The following is a 22,500-nucleotide window of genomic DNA, read 5'->3' as shown; positions in this document are numbered from 1 at the left end:
CGCAATTTTAATTAAAGGTGCAAGTCGTGTTGCACACTCACTACACACTAGCGTGCAGCCGAGCAGCTGCTAGCCAGACGCTTCCTGTTCAACTGACCTACTTTTCCAGCACGACCGTTAGACTGCGGTTCCTTCGACGGAGACAAAACACAAAACGCGCTTTGCGTTAACGAGGAAGACGTTTGAGCCGCTTCGATAAAGTCACATGTTGATTAGTTAATAAAATAACACAAAGAATTCTCTTTATCTGATTTGAGAATTCAACATTTTATTCTTGCACGTGCTAGCTAGCATGGATTTGTTTTTGTTGTTTTTTTTTTTAAAGAAAAACCAAAGATGAAAATTTGTTTGTATAAAAGCAAATGGTTTGTTTAACATAGCGGGAAAAACGGCGGAACAGATGGATTCATAAAGGTTCTTATTGCTGAATATTTTCCCCCAAAGACTTTTCTGAAAACGATGTAGCCATTTCTGTCGATTCTAGATCGGTCGAGTTTACAACGACGTTCTAGAAGATCGACAAATGAAGACGAGAGACAAAATCGTCAGCCACCGGAGACAAATACTAGTATCGACTTGTCGTCTTTGTGATGGGAAAGTAGGATAAGGGAACGTTTATCTATCCATCTGTCACTGTTGGGAGCAGGAGAGCGGCTACGATATGAAACATGACCTCACCTCACCTCACTTCGGCCCCTGGGAATACATCAGACGCTAATAAATAAAACAAACAGACTTGCTCTTAGAGAATTCGCTAAGACGTCCGTTGTCGTAATTGGTCTCGCGCGTCGCCGGCGCTACGAACCCGAACGGATCGAACGGAAAGGTTTTACGGAACTGAGTAGCGAGGTGTAACGATCACGATAAGCCGTCAGTCCCATGAAAGACGAGAGCGCTGTTAATAGACTTACAAAAAAAAAAAAAAACGAAGAACGTCAAAGTACGCAAACTACGTAACGCTAATCTATTCTTAACGTTTTCATAGCAACATGTTAAAAAAAAACATCTTTTAAACTTTTACTCTTTTTCTGTACGTTATTACGTTTGTTGTCAAAATGCACAGATTTGTTTTGTTCTTCGATTTTACTGCCGTTGTGGTTGTTTGTTTTTTCTTTGTCTTTGCTGTCCATCATCTAGTTTTTTTTCGTTGTGTTCCTAACGTTCGCAGATTTCTTTTTTTATTTATTTTTGTGGTTTTGTTGTTGCGTTTCTGAACTCGTTGTAGCATTTTTGGTTTCCGTAGAAAAGTTTCTGTATTTATTTATTTATTTTTTAGAATTGTTGTTTTTGTTCTTGGTTTTGTTCTTAAATTTCCATAAGTTCTGTCCTGCTCTGTTCTTTCTGAATTTTCTGTTCTAGTTTTTTTTTTTTCGGTATTGATGCAGAGTTTCCGAGTATGCCCCCCCCCCCCATGACCTGAAATGTCCCTGATATCCTTGTATGTCGTTGTGTTACCAGATCATTCGTTTGTTGATGTTTTGTTCACTCTCACACCACCATATTAAAGTCGTACTGCTCTGTCATTTTTATCCACCTATATTTAAAAGAGCTCTGCTTTAAAAGATGACGGTGTTGACGGTGTAAACGGGTGCAGACGCTGATGGTTCTCAGCTCAGTACGGAGTCTGAAAGTCGGCCGGTGACTCAGCCGTCAGCGTGTTGTGACCCGTCTCCGTGAGCAGGTTCTCATTATTCTCTCACTGACTCTCTGGACAAGAGCCAGGCTTCATGCAGACACACCCTGAGTGTGTGCACCAACACCGCCTGCTATTGCTCAATTATACCATTCTGTAACATTCTGCACACACACACACACGTGCGCAAAAACATACACACAATCGCGCGCACACACACACACAATCGCGCGCACACACACACACAATCGCGCACACACACACACACAATCGCGCGCACACACACACACAATCGCGCGCGCACACACACACAATCGCGCGCGCACACACACACAATCGCGCGCGCACACACAATCGCGCGCGCACACACACACAATCGCGCGCGCACACACACAATCGCGCGCACACACACACAATCGCGCGCGCACACACACAATCGCGCGCGCACACACACACACACAATCGCGCGCGCACACACACACAATCGCGCGCGCACACACACAATCGCGCGCACACACACACACACAATCACGCGAGCACACACAATCGCGCGCGCACACAATCGCGCGAGCACACAGAATCGCGCGCACGCACACACACACAATCGCGCGCACGCACACACACACAATCGCGCGCACGCACGCACACACAATCGCGCGCACGCACGCACACACAATCGCGCGCACGCACACACACACAATCGCGCGCACGCACACACACACAATCGCGCGGACGCACACACAATCGCGCGGACGCACACACAATCGCGCGGACGCACACACAATCGCGCGCACGCACACACAATCGCGCGCACGCACACACAAACGCGCGCACGCACACACAATCGCGCGCACGCACACACAATCGCGCGCACGCACACACAATCGCGCGCACACACACACAAACAAAATCGCACACACACAATCACACGCACAAAGACACACACACACACACACACACACACACACACACACACAAATACACGTGCGCGCGCACACACACACATTCTCTCACTCTCTAACACACACTCACACACACCCACACACAAATCCGATACCCTTCTAGCTTCCCTTCCTTATACTTCAAAGTGACGTTTGACCTTTTAAACATCTCTGGCACAAAAACAGACTCGCGGTCGTCTGCTCCCTGATGCTATCCGCTAAAGACTTTTAAGATTATAGCATAAAATAATAATAATATTTTTTAGCCTACAATACTTTTGCACGCACAAGGCTGTTTATTTTGTGGGGAAGCACTTTCAGAAAGCCGGAGCCATGCTCATCACAACTGTGATGAAAAAGTGTTTTATTATTCTTATGTCTATTCTTGTGACTGTGTGTGGTAAGGTGTGTGTGTGTCTGTATGTGGTAAGGTGTGTGTGTGTCTGCGTTTTTGGCGTGGAGTAAGGTGTCTGTGCATAGCAAGGTGTCTGTGTGGTGTGTAGCAATACGTGTGTAGTAAGTTGTGTGTGTGTGTGTGCGCAATATTGTGTGTGTCTATGTGGAGTAAATGTGCGTGCAGTAAGGGGTGTGTGTGTGTGTGTCGCAGTAGTTAATGCGGGTTTTTGAGTGAATGAGTCACCTCTCTGACCTGGATTAACGCTAACAGCTGTGAAAGCGTCTATTCAGCGTACTGACGACTCGGCAGTGGCACGTGTACCGCTTTCACCAACAAAACACTGAGTCCAGCCCCTCCCACATCTGATCATGACCTCGGGTCCAAACGAAGGGGTTTCTTACATTTTGACGTAAAAGAGTTTTGAAAAGAACTGTATAAAGCCGAAGCAAATCTTAGGCGACTACTAAGCAAAACAAACGAGCCTGACGCAGGAATCTTCGACCTGAGCAAGTAATGACAGATAATACGGAACAGGAAGTCGGTACGAACGTCGATCTACGGAGCGGACGGAATGGAATGCGGGTGAATTTCTCAACGCTCGGTCGGATCTGCCATTTCCTTGACCGTGTCACGAACGACTCTGACGAAGCGAGGTTTTCAAGTGCACCTGCTAACACTATTTTGCATCACACGCTGTAACCGTGCGACCCCCTGAGCGAGCGGCCGAGGAACGGGGTAATAAATCGACAGACAAATCTAATTAACTATTAGCCAACACCAAGTCTGTGTGCTCTTCAAACCCTAATCACTGACTGGGATGTAGAATAGAGCGATATCTAGTGTGATGTGAAAAGGTCAGGCTACATCCTGAAATTCCACCGGTGTAATATGCTTGGGCGGGGGTGGGGGGTGTAATATGCTAGGGCAGTTAGAAGTTCCAGACAATGAGCATGAAAATGTCCTACAGGCCAGCTGGGCCTTGAATACCATGCATGCTTCACATTCCTTTTGTGCTGAACAAAAGGCCACAAAAACGCAGCGTCTCTCAAAAGTAAAGATTCGGAATCGGTTACCCACAATTCTAAAAGACCGACACTCACCTCTACAGACTGTGACGGGATCTTTAGGGGCGGAAGGTTCGGCTTGCTTACAGACGTCTTCAGATCGGACAAGTTTTCATAAGACTGCCCGTGATAGGTATTAGGTGACTGTTTTAGGTCCGGGGACTCGCTGTTGACCTGGTCGGGTCCGTCCATGGGTCGAACCAGCGCCATGGGTTTCCTAGAGTTGGCCAAGTTGGGCTTGGAAGAAAGCGGAAGCGGAAAGGTCTGGGAAGCCGGCATCGGGGCGTCTCCGCCGAGGTGAGACGCTTCCTTTTGCTGGGTCTCTGAATTATGCGACGGGACAGTCCTTTCAGAAGAACCTTTGCAGTGGGGGGAAAGAGATTGCTCCTTTGTATTGTCGATTTCCTCCATGTCCTGTTCTGATTCGCTGGAATGTAAAGGGGACAAGGGTTCTGCAGGTGGTGAAAGGTCTGGAAGAATAGGCGGTAAAGTGGCATAGTCTTTCTTGACAGACCAGGGGTCAGTTTTTGTTTCGTGGGTTTTGACAAGACCTTCTTTGCTCTGGATTGGGATGGAGACGTCCAGGATCGGGAAGTTCTTTGAAGGCTGGGATGAGCTGTGACCGCTTGATTGGCCTTGTTTAGTGCTTCCATATGACGATGTACCCTGGAATGAGAGATCCTTTTTGTCCTTGTTCGTGAGATGACCCGGACGTCCGTGCGATGATGAAGGGGGTCGATCCCTGGGTATCCCTTCATACTGGTTATACTGGAAGTTGTTCCCGTCCTCGTAATTACCGAGCATCCTCTGGATGCGGCTGGACAGTTCATCGCCTTTGTTTGTCTAGGAAAAAATAGACAGAGTTCCGCACAGGGTAAATCTCTGTGTGTGAGTCATTATACAGTTATAAAGAATAACCCATGTCATTATATAATCTTTACTCCGTGTGTTGGGATATTTTACCTAGTATCTATATCTAACCTTTCCGCTAATACTTCCGTCATGGCCGTATCCATAACAGCATGCGTCATTGTTTACGGCATCCGTCGAATCTGACCTTTTAAGGCACCGTTTGCTTGTGTAGCGACTCACAGACATGGACGTTAAAATCCCAGTTTATTTTTTTCTCAAATCTCTGCAGGCTTATTCTGCAGCTAACGACATCCTGTACTGTCAACAAGCAGACCTCAGCAGAACATCCTTATCTACCATCTTTAAAGTGTGTTTGTTATAAAGCTCTGCCAGACCAAATGATAGGCCAGGATGTGTGCTGAAGACTGCAATAACAGCATACGGTGCACAACAATAAAATCGCTGGTGTGGATGAGTTGCAGAAACACAGCCATGCTCTTTTGCATGGGACCGAGAAACGCTTACTCGAGCAAGATCTGGAATCCAGGCATGTAAATGACAGCTAACGTAGCATGGAACCTACAGTATATTCTGAAAAGCTTAAAAGGGCCCAGCTGACATATTTAATGACCGAACACGTTTGAAGTGGATGTTCGACTGTTGCCCGTGCGCCACTGAGTACACTGAAGTGCTCTCTCTCTCTGGCCTGCGGACAACAGGACGCTAACGACGTCTATAAGGCAGGTTGCTCTGGCGGCACGGGGAGGGTGGATGTATAAACACAGCTGAGCGTTTCCCAGAGACAGTCCTGAATAGCTCAATGTTTGTTCTACACTGGCTTCTTGAGGACTTTGGCGGTTTAGGATATACTGAATAACGGCTTTGCTTTTCGTTCTTGAGTGGTGCTTTTACGATATAGAAATAAAAACAACTATAACTAAATACGGTCGTGTTACGACTAAGCGATCGAGGGATTAAGGGTCGTCATTACCGTACCTTACCCGCTGAGCTACTACTGAACATATGCCCTTCCCTTAAACATGGTCTAGAACCCTCCGTGTGAACCGAGACTTCCACTTTACTTTACTAGCTTTCTTGACACTAAAAGATGTTTTCTCGTCGCTGTCGTCCTCATATTTTTCGATCCGATCCGCTGTTTGCGTGTTAAGGCATGAATGCGCGTGTTGTCGACTGACAGACAACAGAACGGAACTACTCCTGACCGATACAAGAGACGACACGTCACAAAGACTGACATCAAACGCCATCTATTTTCCTTTCCCTTCCTGTCTCGGGTAGTAGACACTTTGACTAATAGGCTGTCTGTCTCTTCACACTAAATAAGAAAAAAAAAAAATCTCATCTTTCTTCCCCCCCATCTCCTCCACCTCCTGTTCTCCAAAGAGCCTAATTAACTGCCGTAGCCAGATAACGAGCTGTGGGAGCAGATGGGTGTCTGATGGGAGTAGAAGAGAAGACAGACGGCTCACCGGCCTACTTTTAGAAGAAAAAAAAGGCACCCTCACCTTTCCTCCTTCTGCCTCTTTCTCTCTCCGTCTCTGTTTTTATCTCTCGAGAATCCGGTAGTCATTCAATCCTCGGTCTCACCCTGAAGCCTCGACAAAGAAGCTCCAAGGGGCCTCATTAAAACCCTCGCTTCTGCATTCGTATATGCGTGCGCGCGTGTGTCCGTGTTCATCTCAACCAGCAGCACCCTCAGGGCTTCTCGATCCACGTCTGCAGATGTTAGACTGACTTTCGGAGATTTTAACTTTAAAGGCAAACGAACCTGCCCTGCCGTGCATCCGAACTGCCCTGAACGGGACACACCTCGGGGCAGAATCTCTAAAGAAAGGACACCTAGCTGGGAAGCTGAACTAACCGAACATGGATTCCCCCTCGAGCAACAACTCTCGGATCGTCCCAGCTCAGATTCCCGGTGTGAAAGTAAAAATCTGTTTTATTTAGTCTCCGCCCAACGTCAGGCGAGATCGTTCGACTAGGTACGATATTCATTTCTGACTCGGCGACTCGACCGACCGTCTAGTTTTAACAATCGACAAAACTGTGATGTTTGAAAAGGAAAAAAAAAATTAAGCAGGCAGTTGGTTTTTTTTTTTTTACTTTTTACCACAACTTTTACCTCAGGACATGTTGGTGTTAGACGGATGTTCTAAGCAGCTCCTCCATTTTTGTCAATACTATTTTTTTTAATAATAATTAGCAGCTCCTCTGATTTTTTTAAACATTTCCCAACATCCCACAGCATTCGGTTGGTGGTTAGTTATCTAGCGGACGACGACGTTGAATAATGCTAATGAAGGCGAACTAGACGTTTTTTTTTTAACAGGACGTTAGCTTCCACTTCCAGTCGATTTTGTTTGTCTGTGAAGCTTTTTATAAGTTTTTTTTTAAATCTGTCCTGCAACAAGCTTAGCTTATTAATTCAATACGCCGCTCATGACACAGGCGGTGCGTATCGAACTACGACCGGTATTAACTCGACTGCTGACTGATTGAAGTTCACCTTGTAAGGCTCCCTGAAGAGCGGCGTACTCTCCTGGTACAGCTCCTTATCCTGCTGGGTTTCCTGGTTCCTCCGTGCCCATTCTTTCCTCCGCAGGACGTCCAGTTCTTCGCGTACGCTGTGTACATCAACCCACACACAAAAAAAGAGCAAACATTAGCAGATGTTAAACCACAGGAGCTTTATAGAGAGGAGACGAGCAAACGACGTTTCGAGATCTTTCGCTGGTCCGATGGCTGTACAGACGGAACGTCTCGTTCGACAGGGAAAAAGGATCGACAGTAATTACAGTTCGAGTGATAAATGATGAACAGATTTCTCTTTTTGTTTTATTTGTTTTTATGGGGGTTTTCTGTTAGTAGATGTTTAAGTAACATTTATGGAAGGAGTCTCCAGCGTCAGCACTTTGTAGCGGTCAGAACTGAACCTGTATTGAACGTTAAAAAAAGAGGTTGGTGATAGAACGATGCGTGTATCTGCTGTATCGTAACAAAATATTACATAAAAAAAAAAAGAACGCCGACTCACCGTTCTTTGATAAATTAAATTAAATTAAATAATTCAATAAAATTTGTTAGCGACGGTTAATTACGTTATTTTATATTCCGCCGGTTACTTTTCTTTGCGCCGGAATCCGACACGGTTACCCAAGAATTTGTTGCAGGTTTAGTTTTTGTTTTCTTTAGAAACTCGGACAGGTTTTTAACTGCGCTGAATGTGATTCAACCCTCGACTCTATCGACAGGAAGAGAGCGATGATGCAACTAATATTTGTTTCCAGTAACCAAATGGGGTTAAACCGGTCATGTTCTCTGAGTCTCTGAGTCGGTAGGATTCCTCCTGTCAATCAAAGCGATAAATAATAGTTAATGTGTGAGCTTGTATGCAGAAGATCCCTCATGTACATGCTAGCTGTGGTGTGACGGGGGAAAGCAGGCTGCTGGGTGAAAATTGGCAAACTGGGAATTAACTGGGAGAAGACGAAGGACTGCTTCCTCACAGAAGAAAGTGTGGTGAAGCTTTGCCAAGTGCTCCTGTATGTGATGTGGATGATAAAAATGGTTATTTGAGGGTTTTGTTCAGTGAGATGAAGGACGAAGGAAAAGGCTGGTATTAGCTGTGTGACCTTTCGGTGAGTCAGTGTGAGTCAGTGGACGTAACGGTGAAGAAGTTACTCATGCTTCGCAGACTGCCAAGTGCAATCTTTCCACTGAAAACTCCACAGCGTGACGTCATTCAGACAAGGTCATTGTGTAATCACTACGGCGCTGCGACCGGGCCGAGCGTAGCGAGAGTCGAATCCGGAAAATAAAATAACAGGAGTACGAGAAAATAAGGACCGACCCAGTGAGCGCTCGACTGCACGGACGTGTATAAAGACAAACTCACACACGCGCCGTGTATTTACGCCGCTGTACTGGACAATCTGTCGTCTGTATTTGTCCAAGTTCACGTTCCAGATAAGATATCTTTAGGGTGGAGGGATGAGGACAGGTGTGATCAGACCGAGGATCCGCAGGGGACACGGTAACACAACACACACACACACAAAACACACACACAACATCTGGCCCTGAATTCTGCAACTGGCACCGGGCCAGATGCACGACACGGATTCGTTTAAACATAAACACAGAAAGACAGAACAACGTGATCTATAAAAACAGCTAAAAAGCTGCATGGGGCGCTTTCAGGGTTCAAGGGTTCTGGGTTTGAGCTCAAACGTGCTGCTTTCGGAGCAACAGTCGAGAGGTTTTATTAGAAATGAATGCAGAGAAAGAACAGATACGTAAAACTGTTCATGAACAAGAAAAAAAAACATCATTTTATTTAAATAACGCAAAACAGTAACTTTGCTTGTTAAAAAAAACAAAAACATCTGGGCAGCTAGCTGCGCTTCTTTATTCTCTGTGTTTGTGAATAATATTAACGGAGTAAACATTTGCGTTCGCTTCAGATAAAGGAGGAAACCGAATGGTTCTCGGAAGCGGTTCCGATTTCCGAGATGAGTTTTTTTTTTAATCTTTCGGAAAAATCCGATTCCTGTCCTATCCGTCTGAAGCCCGAACGATCCGCTGAGCTCTCGTTCTGGCAAAACGTCACCTCTGTGACCTCCTTGACCCCGGGCCCCGCGCTGCCGTGGAAACCGTAGAGCCGTCCCGGATCAGACGTAACGCGCGGCGTGACAAAAGCGTTCGTTAAATCACACACCGAGGAGCACACAGTAAAGTTTGGAACATAACCCTCTCAGACCCCACACTCCCTCTCCTTTATTTACACTCATTCACTCACACTCTCGTGCATATTTTTCCCCCTTGTTGCCGCAGTAGAGCGGCGGGAGGCCATAATTCTGGCTGCAGCAGAAAAAAGGACGCCAGGGCGGTGTGTGTGGGCGCTTTTCGGTACGTCTATCTGAATAAACAAATACGCGATCCCATGCAAATTTTCACTTCACCATAGAGAAGAAAAAAAAAAAGATGAACCGACACGCCGTCTTAACATCGTCATTCATTGCATTTCGTTGCTATGATCGATGTCCGTTCTTAAAAAGCGACTGAAACCGGAATAGAGTTCACGCGCTAAAGCCGGCTCCAACGCTTCGGCTTAGATCCGGAGTTACAAAGCTTGGACAAATAACCGATACGTATACGTGTATAATCTCGAAAGGAAAAGAGAATAAAATTCCGATCTGTTTAACTTTCTCAAGCGGACATGTGGGAAAATACTGAAATCGTTTCCTCGGGTAAATATTTTGCATAAATAAGAACCAGAGTCACAGATCGAAAGTATGAACTCATTAGCACCAATTTAAAAAAAAAAAAGAGAGAGAGAGAGAGAACGATTGTACGTCGCGGCTTTCGCGGAGAAAAAAAGCGAACGTCGGAAAACGTTAGCGGAGGCTAGAAATAACAGCGTTACTAGTATTTCAAATTGTGTGATGTTAGCTAGCACAACAGCAGCACAAACTGTTTAAATAAACACAATGTTTAGGTTTAAATCATTCCTTTTAGTTGCTTTAATTGCAAAATGAAAAATACGACTTTTTTTTTTACCTCTCTGATCTCAAATCTTGTAATGTTAGCAGCAGAAATGCTATTTAAATTACTTGGAAAAAAAAACCAGTTAGTTATGTGCTAATCCCTTAACAAATACATGAGATCTCGTAATTATCTCTGCTAACAAACCACCACCAATACAAAGGACTGAAACTAGAAATTCACTGAAACTATTGAAGCAAAAAAAGTTGTTGTTTTTTTTGCTGGATCTTCTTTATAACCCTCTAAAGATGTGTTCGATTCTGAGTCGTTCCTATGAAGCTCGGGTGGAACGTGTCTGGACTCGTACAGAGTAGCGGCTAAAAGCGATATCCATGAATCTGCGGGTCCACGAGGTCCTAAACATCAACCTTTTACTGAACCCATTTAATACCTTAAATAAAAAGTGTTTATATGCCGTGTATCTTGGGAGCGGGTCGTTTAACCGATGTCTAATGAAAAGTCAGCAAAAGAAAGAAAATAAGAGTAACAGCAGAGCAGCTCATGGTTTATATATATATATATATATATATATATATTACAGTGACGTTCTGGTGCTAATACTTAGTGTTTCTATGGTAACGGCGCTTACTTGGGCTTAGGCTAATCGTTGTGATGAAGTTTCCTGTAAGAAGACGTTTAATATTTAACCTTTAACGTTCATGGAAGTTGTCTTCGGTGTCTGTAGGTTTTTTTCCGAATCAGGAAACCCTCTAGAACCCTTTCACTTTCTCTCCCCGTGTTATACATGTAGGCACTTTACCAAAAATAAAAATAAATAAAGCTCGGAAGGAAGTAGCAGAGATTTTTTTGAGACTCTAGAAAGTATTCATTTGCTAATGCTAATTTGCTAATCATTACTAATGCAGTATGGAAATTGAACAACCAAAGTTACTGATTTACTGCTTTAATGTCTTAGCCTTAGTTACTCATAGGAACACGGGGCTACCCACAGCTACCCCCAGTTACACACAGCTACCCCCAGTTACACACAGCTACCCCCAGTTACACACAGCTACCCCCAGTTACACACAGCTACCCCAAGATACCTCCAGATACCCCCAGCTACACACACACCTACACACAGATACCCACACCTACACACAGATACCCACACCTACACACAGATACCCACACCTACACACAGATACCCACACCTACACACAGATAGCCTTAGTCACCCTTAGCTACTCATATGGCAACTCACACCTACCCCCAGATACCCACACCTACCCCCAGATACCCACACCTACCCCCAGATACCCACACCTACCCCCAGATACCCACACCTACACACAGATAGCCTTAGTCACCCTTAGCTACTCATATGGCAACTCACACCTACCCCCAGATACCCACACCTACCCCCAGATACCCACACCTACCCCCAGATACCCACACCTAATCCCAGATACCCACACCTAACCCCAGATACCCACACCTACACACAGATAGCCTTAGTCACCCTTAGCTACTCATATGGCAACTCATAGCTACCCACAGATAGCCATAGCTACACATAGCTACTCATATACACCAATGCATAGCTACACATAGCTACTCACAACTACGCATAACTACTCAAATACCAATTCATAGCTACCCACAGCTACACACAGATAGCCTTATTTACCCATATAGCAACTCATAGCTAGCCATAGCTACTCATATAGCAACTCATAGCTAGCCATAGATACCCAAATGTCAACATTAGCATTGGCCAAGATATAACTAGAAGTAGCCTGAGAGACTTATCGCTTGCTAATGTAAAGGCACGTTCATATCAGTTTTAAGCCTTTATTATCATCTTTAACTTCACAAATCTTTACATCGCGATAAAGGAAAAGGGAAAACACTCACTGAGGAGGTTAGGATTTGATCTATTTGTCTACTTTGTGACATTTTGGTTGCTAGCGCTCAGTCAGGATTACTGCTAAGCGCTACATCGATGAGAAAAAGCTCTCACAGCTGATTATCTACATGTTCGTCACCATGCCGATACTTTTACAAAGAATCTCGCGAAGGGGAAAATTCCGATCTGGATTGAGTTCGAGAGTAATCGTGAAGAGTGTGATGGAGTAATGGAACGACAAATAATTATTACATAACAGAGCGAGGAGCGTGGGAAAACAGACGAGACGCTCGGGACGTCTGCTTAAGTGCCGCAGTCTGGATGCATTTGCATGGAGAAATGCAGCACAATAAAGCATGTAAATCAGAGGCCTGGTGAGAATCTGTACCGAAACTCTAGCGGTTAATAATGATCAATAAAAAGAAAGAATAAGAAGGAGAAAAAAAAGGGAGAAAAAGGATGAGGAAGAGAAGAAGAAAAAAAGAAGGAGAAGACATTGTCCTGGGTTCGATTTCTGCTGTTACTGTAGGATTAGCTACATCCTGTTATAGGCTCATGGATCTCTGTGGCCTAGTTGCTCTGAATGCAGAACGTACTTAAGTTCAGGACATTCTGTCTCTGTCAGAGTGAGAGGGAGGGAGGGAGAGGGTGTGTGTGTGTGTGTGTGTGTGTGTGTGTGTGTGTGTGTGTGTGCGCGCCAGAGACAGAAAGAGAGAGAGAGAGGTAGGGAGAGAGGGAGGAAGGGTGTGTGTGTGTGTGTGTGTGTGTGTGACAGAGAGAGAGATATAGAGACAGAGAGAGAAAGAGAGAGAGACAAAGAGAGACAGCAACAGAAAAGAGAGGGAGGAAGGGTGTGTGTGTGTGTGAGAAAGAGAGATATAGCAAGAGAGACAGAAAGAGAGACAGAAACAGAAGGAAGAGAGAGAGAGAGAGAGAGAGAGAGACAGACAGGAGAGAAACAGAAAAAGAGAGAGGAAGGATGTGTGTGTGTGTGTGTGTGTGTGTGTGTGTGTGTGTGTGTGTGTGTGTGTGTGTGTGTGTGTGTGTGTGTGAGAGAGAGAGAGAGAGAAATATAAAAATAGAGAGAGAAAGAGAGAGACAGAGACAGAGCAAGAGAGACAGAGACAGAGCAAGAGAGAGAGAGCAAAGCAGATAAAACAAAGGACAGATGTAAGGACAGAAAGACATTTTACTAGCCTAATAAAACCCTGTGTAAGTTTTTTCTCTGTATGTAAGGACTACAACATGGAGCAGGTGTGATGGAGGAAAATAATCAGCACATTAGCGTGACGTGAAGTGAACTTTTTCCACAATAATGTTTATTCCCCTTGAACCACAGCCGTTTGTTTGTTTCCATGGTTACAGCCAAGTTCACTAAAATCGACATCATTTTTTTCCTTTCTCCAATTGGTCGAGTTTTTTTTTTTTGACCGTTTACATCCAGGAAAAGTTTGCGCTTGATCTCTCTTACGTTACAGCGGCGATAAACCGTCGTCCGTTCACCAACACGACGTCGCAACTTCTCGTGCTAAGAAAGAAACCGCAAAAAGCGGAACCTCTTAACGCTCCGGCTTTACCTCGGACCGGCACCACGACACGTCATGCGTTATGTAGAGGATCGGTCAACACCACCTGACCAATCAGAGCAGACGATTCATCAGCGCTGTGATGTAAACAGTCCGTATCGGACACGAGTCAGACGCTGACCGACGCCGAGTGACAATGTGTTATTTACAGGATCTGCGCTCCGGATGCTGCGCTCTTCGTCCGTAAGAATGCGTCTTCGTTCGTTAAGGTGGATAAAAAGCGGCACATTCCACTTCTCTGTCTGTTTACAAACACGACACGTAAACGGCGGCTGTTTAAGAGGAATTCCTCACAGAATAACAAAAGAGCTCAAAAAGCTCATTGTTCCACTACAACATGGAGAAAGACTGGAGAAGGAACGTGCGCTCACACACTTCTGCAGGAGGAAAGTAATCCTGAGTCGTGTGTGTAATCCAATCTGAAACACACACACACACCCACACACACACCTCTCACTCTCAGATACACACACACCTCCCTCCCTCTCTCTCTCTCTCTCTCTCTCTCTCTCTCTCTCTCTCTCTCTGACACACACACACACACACACACCTCTCTCCCTCTCTCTTTCAGACACACACAGACCTCCCTATCACTCTCTCTGACACACACACCTCTCTCCCTCTCTCAGACACACACACACACCTTGCTCAGTTGGTCAAGGTGCTCACCTCTGTCTTTTTCAGGAAGAAAGGATTAACGAATAGTAAGTGAGGTCACCGAGAGTTCACGGATACCTGCAGCCAAACAAACAACACACACACATCTTTCTCTTTTTCCCCTCACACACACATACACACACACATCTCTCTCCCTTACACACACACACCTCTCTCTCCCTCACACACACACACCTCTCTCCCTCACACACACACACACACACACACACACATCTCTCTCTCTCTCACACACAAACACACACATATCTCTCTCTCTCTCACACACAAACACACACATCTCTCTCTCTCTCTCACACACACACACACACACACACACACACACACATCATTCAACTAAACCTCACAACTAAATTAAAGGAAAGTTTTTTGTTTTGTTTTTTCCTTCCAAAATATCCACAGATTTGTTCCGAGACGCATCGTGTGACATCACGACACGTGTTCAGTCCGAGCGCCGAGTACGACATCAGAGAAAGTCGTTACACGTGTCTTCAGCGGGAGGAGATCTGTGCTGGTGATTTCAACAAGTCAGCTGAAAGAAGTCCTGAAACCGGAGACTCCTTCCTTAAACGTTGTCCTTACATAATCAGAACTATGTTACATCGCACTACAAGTTCCCTCACGTTATCGTCACAGATACCAATTCCGACCAATCGGAAGCCGGGATTCATCACATCAAACAAACACTCTCTGAAGCACGGAGCGATGTTTTTCGGGACGTTTTACGACGTCCGAGAATCGATTTTCTCTCTCTTAGCTTTACACAATAAACCCTTCTGTCTTTTCTTCAGTAACGCGCGGCGTAGCATCGCCGTCGAGGAGCCGCAGGGTTCACGGCGGCGCGGGAGAACTCGCCTCGTCGTGTTTTCTCACTGCAGCAGCGGCAGCTGAACAGTTCCATCGTGGAGCAAAGAGAGAAAGGAGAAACTGCTGGATGAACATTAATGCCTTCTTATAGAGAAATAGAGATCTAAAAAATCAATCCTGTCTGTACTTTCTGAGGTGCGCACGATTCTGGTGTGAGCTGATGGTGACAGGTGGCTCAGCTGAGGAGGAAATTCACTCTTACTCATAACCAGAACGAGCAAAAATAAATAAATAAGTAAATAAATAAGTCCCTTCTCTTTGCCCTGAATCTGTGATACGTGATAACACTTGTGTGTGTGTTTTTAGTGTTGCCCAACACACACACACACACACGCCTCTCCGTCTCTCACTCTCACCCACACACACACACACACACACACACACGACTGTGGCTCAGGCCCAAGTCAGCCAGCTGTAAACTCTACACTTAAACATGTTTATCTGGGTAAAAATATTACACGCGTCTGGGCTTTTCTCGAGTCTAAAATAAACACCACCTTCGTGTTTATATCGATTCAGCGATTCTGTGACTTTTTCATCGTTCCTGTGAGGACGTCGTTAATGCTACCGTAGTAACGACGTTGTTTATTAACAAGAGAAAACCCTAACGATCACAAATAGAAATTCAAACACTGATCCTCTTAAAATCACACAAAAAAAAACATCTCTTCTCGGTTTCTTCCCATTTTCCACAATTAACCGCTATACTAATGAGAAATCAACTGAAAACTGAGACAAATTCAGGACTCAAAGTCCCAGAACGCAACGCGGCTACGACGTGACTCGGCTCGGTAAGTCAGCCGCCTACGAGACGACGGTATTGACGGTGTTGTTAACGAGAACGTGAGACAGCTGGACAGGATAAAGGACTAAAGCGCTGCTGCATCGCTACCAGACCTCAGTGAAGGAGACGCAGTGAGGATTGACGCTGCACCCGAATCAACTTAAACATGGGAACGTGAACCTCATAAAAATAAACACCCAGAAGCTGCTACGATCGTCGTGTTTGTTTATAAGGAAGAATCTAGCTAACTGTGACGTGCGTACCTTTTCCTCCTGACTGATCCAAAGCAAACACTAGGATCTGCAGCGTAACTCACTCGAAAGTAAAGAAACACCGCTTTGTTTACTGTTGATGCTGCAGGCAGCCATGTTGGCACACGCGCTGAACTCGGACTCCTGGACGACTTCTCGATCCTCGACCGAACGTCAGAAAGCAGCTCCTGTTGAGATCGGATCCTCCAACTTTAGAATCTGATCTCTGAGGTCGGGAAGGTCGAAGTCGACGATAAATCTGAGGTATGACAACCAAGCCTCATATCATGCTCTCCGACCCGGCCCTGTATTTGTTTGCGCATTTGCATTTTAAAAGAGGACGACCTTAAACGCCATTAAAAAAAAAAATGCCGCAGAGACAATTCAAGTGTTTGTATTGAATGATTTGGTTATGGAAAGTTCTGGAATCTTCGTTAAAGAGCTCAACGATACAGAACAAGAAGTAAATTATCGAGCAAAATACCTGATTTTACAAATCGTGCAGCATTTTACGTGACACGTCCCACCCGGAAATTATGTCCAGCGTTAAAACAACACGGTGAGACGCGCTGATTTCCAAGAGCTTGTTTTTTTCCGAACAGTACAAAGAATTTTCTTCCTCTTATTCAAGAGTTTGTTCTTTGTTAAATAAAGCGAACAACAGATCGCTTTATTCTTAGCGTTCATGCTACACAGAGCCGTACGTGTTACAGAAAACAAGTGAACATCAGAAGGAGTCGGATCCGATTCCCGGATTTGAAATTCGAGCGAGATTCTGTCACGGACTCGATGTTTAAAGTGACAGATTTATTTATTTATTTATTTTAAGTGAAATTTCTTCCCGAACAGCAACGCGTCAGTCGTGTAAACCAGGATTATGGATTGAGACCAGGTTTAAAGCTGGAAGCTAAAAGATGTGAAAAAAAATATATTAATTAATAAACTGATTTAATAAACAGAAATTTCCTACAAAATGGAAATTCTGACACCTTTAAATGGTCGATTAATATCACCGGCTTTACCGATTAACCCAAAAAACACTAGTTTTCTCCAAACCCTTATGGCTATTTTATAGATCATTTTTATTTATTTATTTTTTCTGAGTTGAAGCCCGAAATTAGTCCTTCGCTCAGCAAACACTCAAAGTGCTCGAAGTAATCCCAGACTTTTATTAAATGAAATAAAATATAAAATAAAATAAAACAAACAAATAAATAAATAATAGAATAAAATATAAAAGTAAATAAATAAAATCATAAATAGAATACATTTAAATAAATAATATAGAACAGAATAAAATAAAAATAAATAAAATAATAGAATAATAAATAGAATAAAATTGAATATAAATAAATAAATATGATATAAAATATAAATAAAAAATAAAATAGAAAAAAACAAACAAATAGTAAATAAATAGAATAGAATTGAATATAAAATTAAATAGATGAAATTAATAAATAAAAAATAAAATAAATGAACAAATAAATAGAATAAAATTAAATTCAATAAAATAAATAAATAATCAAATAAAAAAACAAACAAAGGAAAACAAATAAATAAATAGAATAAATTATAAAATAAATAAAATTCTGGATGTTTACTGTAAAGTCCACAATAAACAAGTCACAGTAAAAGCTGTACAGAGCAAAGACCAAGCCACCAGTCTGACAAATGACCAGCAGGGCTTTTCCACTGTCTTATTAAAAACGATGAACTTTAATTATTTATTTATTTTAAAAATAGATTACAACCACCACCACCAGCATCTTCATCTTCATCTTCATCATCTTAATAATAAAATGAATAAAAATGATAATAAACTCATCAGGATTCTGTTTTAAAGCCTCGGGTTTATAATAAACAGCACAAAACGTTTAGGTTAAACCCCAGCTGGTGGATTTTTCGTGTCTTTTCTGAACAAACCGTATTTAAAACTTCCCCTCAGACAGAATGTCACTTGTGTGTAACAGCTGGATTAAACCTGGCTAATGGCTGTAAACTACTTACCTTGACTGAGCAGCCATTAGTGCGACGCTGACAAAGATTACGAGCCTGATGTGAAGTTGTAGATCGCCATTGAGCTTCTTGGCACTTCTCCGTACAAACCCCGTTATCTTACATGGCGTTAGAATCGACAGATTTAATCATCTAATAAACGCCGAAAGTCGCAGCGACCGTTTCATAGTTCACAACTTATTGTAGCTCGAACGGCTAGGAGCTCGATCCCTGGACTCACAGGACGAACCATCCGAGTCGTCCACGCTTCCGGAGGGGTGCTCGAAATCGTATCGACTGATACAAACACGATTTATACGACGTAAACACGCTCGGAAAATACTCAAGAAGACGAAAACGAGCTTTGTCGTCGCGACGTGATATTCAGAAAACGTCAGCTCTCGTATTATAGTGTCGTGTCACGCTAGAAAGCTCCAGATGTTCACCCCCGAGACTGAGTCAGAAATGGTACGGTCGCTTGGATCCTATTATGGGCATGTTATTCTGAAAGAGCGTGCCAAAATATTACAGAGGGGGTGCGCGTGCGTGAGTGAACTAGAAAAGTCCTGTTGAAAACGTGACGTTCACGTTTACAAACAAATGTATCTGACGTGCAGTTATTGCATCGTGCATTTAAAGAGTATCTGGGACGATATGATCATTAATAATGCCCCCTTTTTTTTTTGGTCAGAGTAAATATTTTACATGCATGTGGTAAACAGATTAGATGACAACAACAGTTAGATGACAACAACAGTCTTCAGTGTAACTACTGTATGTGCATGTAAATACAGGCTTGCATTATTTAGTACAGTCCATAATTTATTTTGGGATAAAAGCAACATGGATACTACATGGGGGTGGGGGTTTGTGTTGGGGGCTTTGCCTATTATGGTTTGCTCCTGGAGATGGTTCTGTTGAGCTGCAAACACAAATGGTGTCCGGTTATATGAACCGTAACGTGGTAGCTCGTGTTAGCGTGACTCTTAATCGCATATCACTATGAATTAGTTAATAGTAAAGATACCGAGGTGTATCCGGGTCGGCGTAACGCTCGCCCCAGCTTCAGGTTCTCTGCCTGTGGGAAACATTCTGTACACTTTTCTGGCCACAACCTTCAGTGGGTCGAATGTTGCATTCTGATTAGATCTTAGCATGTTTGTGTTCGGTCAAGGAAATTGCCTCTTCCTGTTAAAAAAAGCCCAGTCTTGGCTATAAAATGTACCGATCTTTAGCTTCCAAGACTAGAGACAGTGCTGGTATAACGCAGGAATACATCCTGGATGTGACACACACACTTTTCTACATGCTGATTCACACCCGGGGTCGTTTAGAATAACCAGTCCACCTACTGTTATATTTTTAGGCTATAGAGGAACAGGTATCGTGGAGAAAACCCATAAAGACATGAGAACGATGTACCCTAGGCTACTACGCTAGCTTCTGCTCCAAGTATTCATGCATTATTTTCACATAAAAGTCGACATTCTAACAACACACTTTCTCTCATATCCAAAAGAAATTAGGTCATGCGAGAGGCTTACTTTACAAACTACATGTGAAAAGTAGCTTAACTATCTACAGCCAAGAATGCTAATCGCTAGTATTCTGCTAAACACTAATAAAAAAAATAAAAAAAAGCTAGACTCTTTAGCAGCTAATAACATTCCCGAGACACGTGTGCTGTTTCCAGCTAACGGATTACGCTACGCTGTGCATCATCAATACATGAAAAGGTCATGCTAGGGAAAAGAGCTACATGAGCAACCCTGGACTCCAGGAGCACTCTTTGCACTTCAATCCATCCAGCAATCAGCTGCACGTCTCCCAGAAAACATCTTTCGCATGCTGATAAAAGAGCTTCAGGGCTGCGGCCTGTTTTCAGCTACACGCTTAATGGCCACATTTGAAATAAAAGAATACAAATAAATGTCAGGCTCCGACGGTAAGTGATAATGTGTCTGTAATTGTCGACAATTCAAGTGTTATTATGTAGCAGTTTCGAGTGCCGCACCGTTAACGACTAGACACATGATAGTGTGTTTCCAAAATAGTCACCAAGAGATGAACCCACAGTGGAGAAAGTATCACAGTCGTATTTCACATTATCCTTACTGACAATTGTGCTGTGTTGACAAAGGTCTGGAACAGATAAGAACTCAGCTCTTAGGGAGGCAAAGTCCACGGACGGCTGGCACGTATGAGGGAACAGGTACACTCGTTTATTCACTCACTCACTCACTCACTCACTCACTCACTCACACACTCACTCACTCACTCACGCACTCACTCACTCACTCACTCACTCACTCACTCACGCACTCACTCACTCACACACTCACACGCTCACTCACACACTCACTCACTCAAACACTTACTTACTCACTCACACACTCTCACACTCGCTCGCTCGCTCACTCACACACTTACTCACTCACACACTCTCACACTCACTCGCTCGCTCACTCACACTCACTCACACACACTCACTCACTCACACTCACTCACTCACTCACTCACACACACACTCACTCACTCACACTCACTTACTCACTCACTCACTCATTCACACACTTACTTACTCACTCACTCACACTCACTTACTGACTCACTCACGCACACACACACACTCACTCACGAGGACATTAGTGTTTGTTGTTTATTCCCAACAGCTCCACATCACACCACACCCACTCCCACCAGCATGAGGTGTTAGACTCTGGGTCTAAAGAGATTCACTAATTCTGTGTTTATTTTGTCTGAGTTAACAAACAGCTAATCAACTCATGAGCTTAACTGTTTACTAAAGACGGACAAACACCAAACTCAGCAGTACTGAGGAGCTCTAGGACTTGGGATAAGTCCGATCTGTACCGTGACATTTCTAAATATTTAGCTAAAGATGGAAGAGGACAATGTTGAGTTCCACTTCCTGAAAGAGAAGAAGTCACTTTTAAAGCCACGTAGAGGTTTGACTCCTTGTTAAAGAGACACAGGAGACATTGTTCTGTATCTTCATATGTACACAGACAACAAGGCACAATGCTTTGTGTTCTGAAGTGAGCATGTGACCATTTAGGTTCTCTTAGTCCTGTGCAAAACTTTTGGCACCAAGATATCTTGGCTGATAACTGTGCAGTTCCTTTAATGATGGCAGGGATTACAAATAACAACAGACTGCAAACCAGCTTTGTGTGTGTGTGTGTGTGTGTGTGTGTGTGTGTGTGTGTGTGTGTGTGTGTGTGTGTGTGTGTGTTTGGATCCCTCATCATTCCTCACATCCCCCATGCAGCTCAGAGTCTCAAATCCTGACTCTTTCAGGACTGGAGCCAGCCCTAGTATACACACACAGCTTGTGTGTGTGTTTGAGACCCACAGCAACAGATGAACACAGATTAGCCGTCCCCAGCACAGAGGCTTTGGTGTCAGGAGGAATAAAGTGTGAAGACTAACATAAGATTAACTCAAGAAACAAATCCTGATTAAATAAAGAATGATCATGAAATGAAAGCAACAGTGAGATCAGATCAGCTTGACACGATGAGCACTGACAATCTGTGAGCATTTATAGATACTGAAAGAGTTTCATTTAACTGATAAGAGGCAAAAAGTGCAGAAGTGCAGTTTCCTAAGTACTCAATGGAAAGTGAGAGCGAGAGAGAGAGAGTGAAAGAGAGAGAGAAACAGTGTGTGTGTGTGTGTGTGTGTGTGTGTGTGTGTGTGTGTGTGAGAGAGAGAGAGAGAGAGAGAGAGAGAGAGAGAGAGAGAGAGAGAGAGATGAAAGTGCAGACATGACACATGACCAGTAGAGGGCACTAGTGTCGTGTTTATGATCGTGCAGTAGTAATGATTAGCAAAATAATGCAATCAAACAAACAAACAAATAAATGACCAGTTTATTTCTTAATGTCATTAGTTTTACTTCAACAAGGACCAGAACGTAAGTCAGTCGTGTTTAAGATCTTTCTAATAAAGGTATAAAGTTACACAAAAGCAGATTTCACACGTTTTGTATTCGTGTGTTTACCTGCAGCTCGG

The 22,500-nt window shown here is 43.7% G+C and overlaps 1 protein-coding gene across 2 annotated transcripts in view; it reads right to left on the bottom strand.

Moving 5' to 3' along the window:
* aff1 (AF4/FMR2 family, member 1) overlaps positions 1-18,829 on the bottom strand; it is a 34,771-nt gene extending 15,942 nt beyond the window's left edge. Inside the window, exons 1-3 of one of the 2 annotated variants that reach the window (XR_003442409.2) lie at positions 18,475-18,829; positions 7,415-7,532; positions 4,072-4,878 (exon numbers count right to left, since the gene is read on the bottom strand). Coding sequence is in view for 1 of the 2 variants with exons in the window: in XM_027158762.2 (XP_027014563.1) it covers positions 4,072-4,878; positions 7,415-7,532; positions 18,475-18,491 (942 nt within the window). In the remaining variant the exon portion in view is untranslated. The remainder of the gene's footprint in view (positions 1-4,071; positions 4,879-7,414; positions 7,533-18,474) is intronic. The other variant, XM_027158762.2, reaches the window with a different exon arrangement.
* Between the last annotated feature and the right edge of the window lie 3,671 nt (positions 18,830-22,500).

The sequence above is a fragment of the Tachysurus fulvidraco genome, chromosome 21 (genome assembly GCF_022655615.1).
Source record: "Tachysurus fulvidraco isolate hzauxx_2018 chromosome 21, HZAU_PFXX_2.0, whole genome shotgun sequence".
NCBI classification, from domain to species: domain Eukaryota; kingdom Metazoa; phylum Chordata; class Actinopteri; order Siluriformes; family Bagridae; genus Tachysurus; species Tachysurus fulvidraco.
This window is presented reverse-complemented; position numbering and strand designations above follow the sequence as displayed.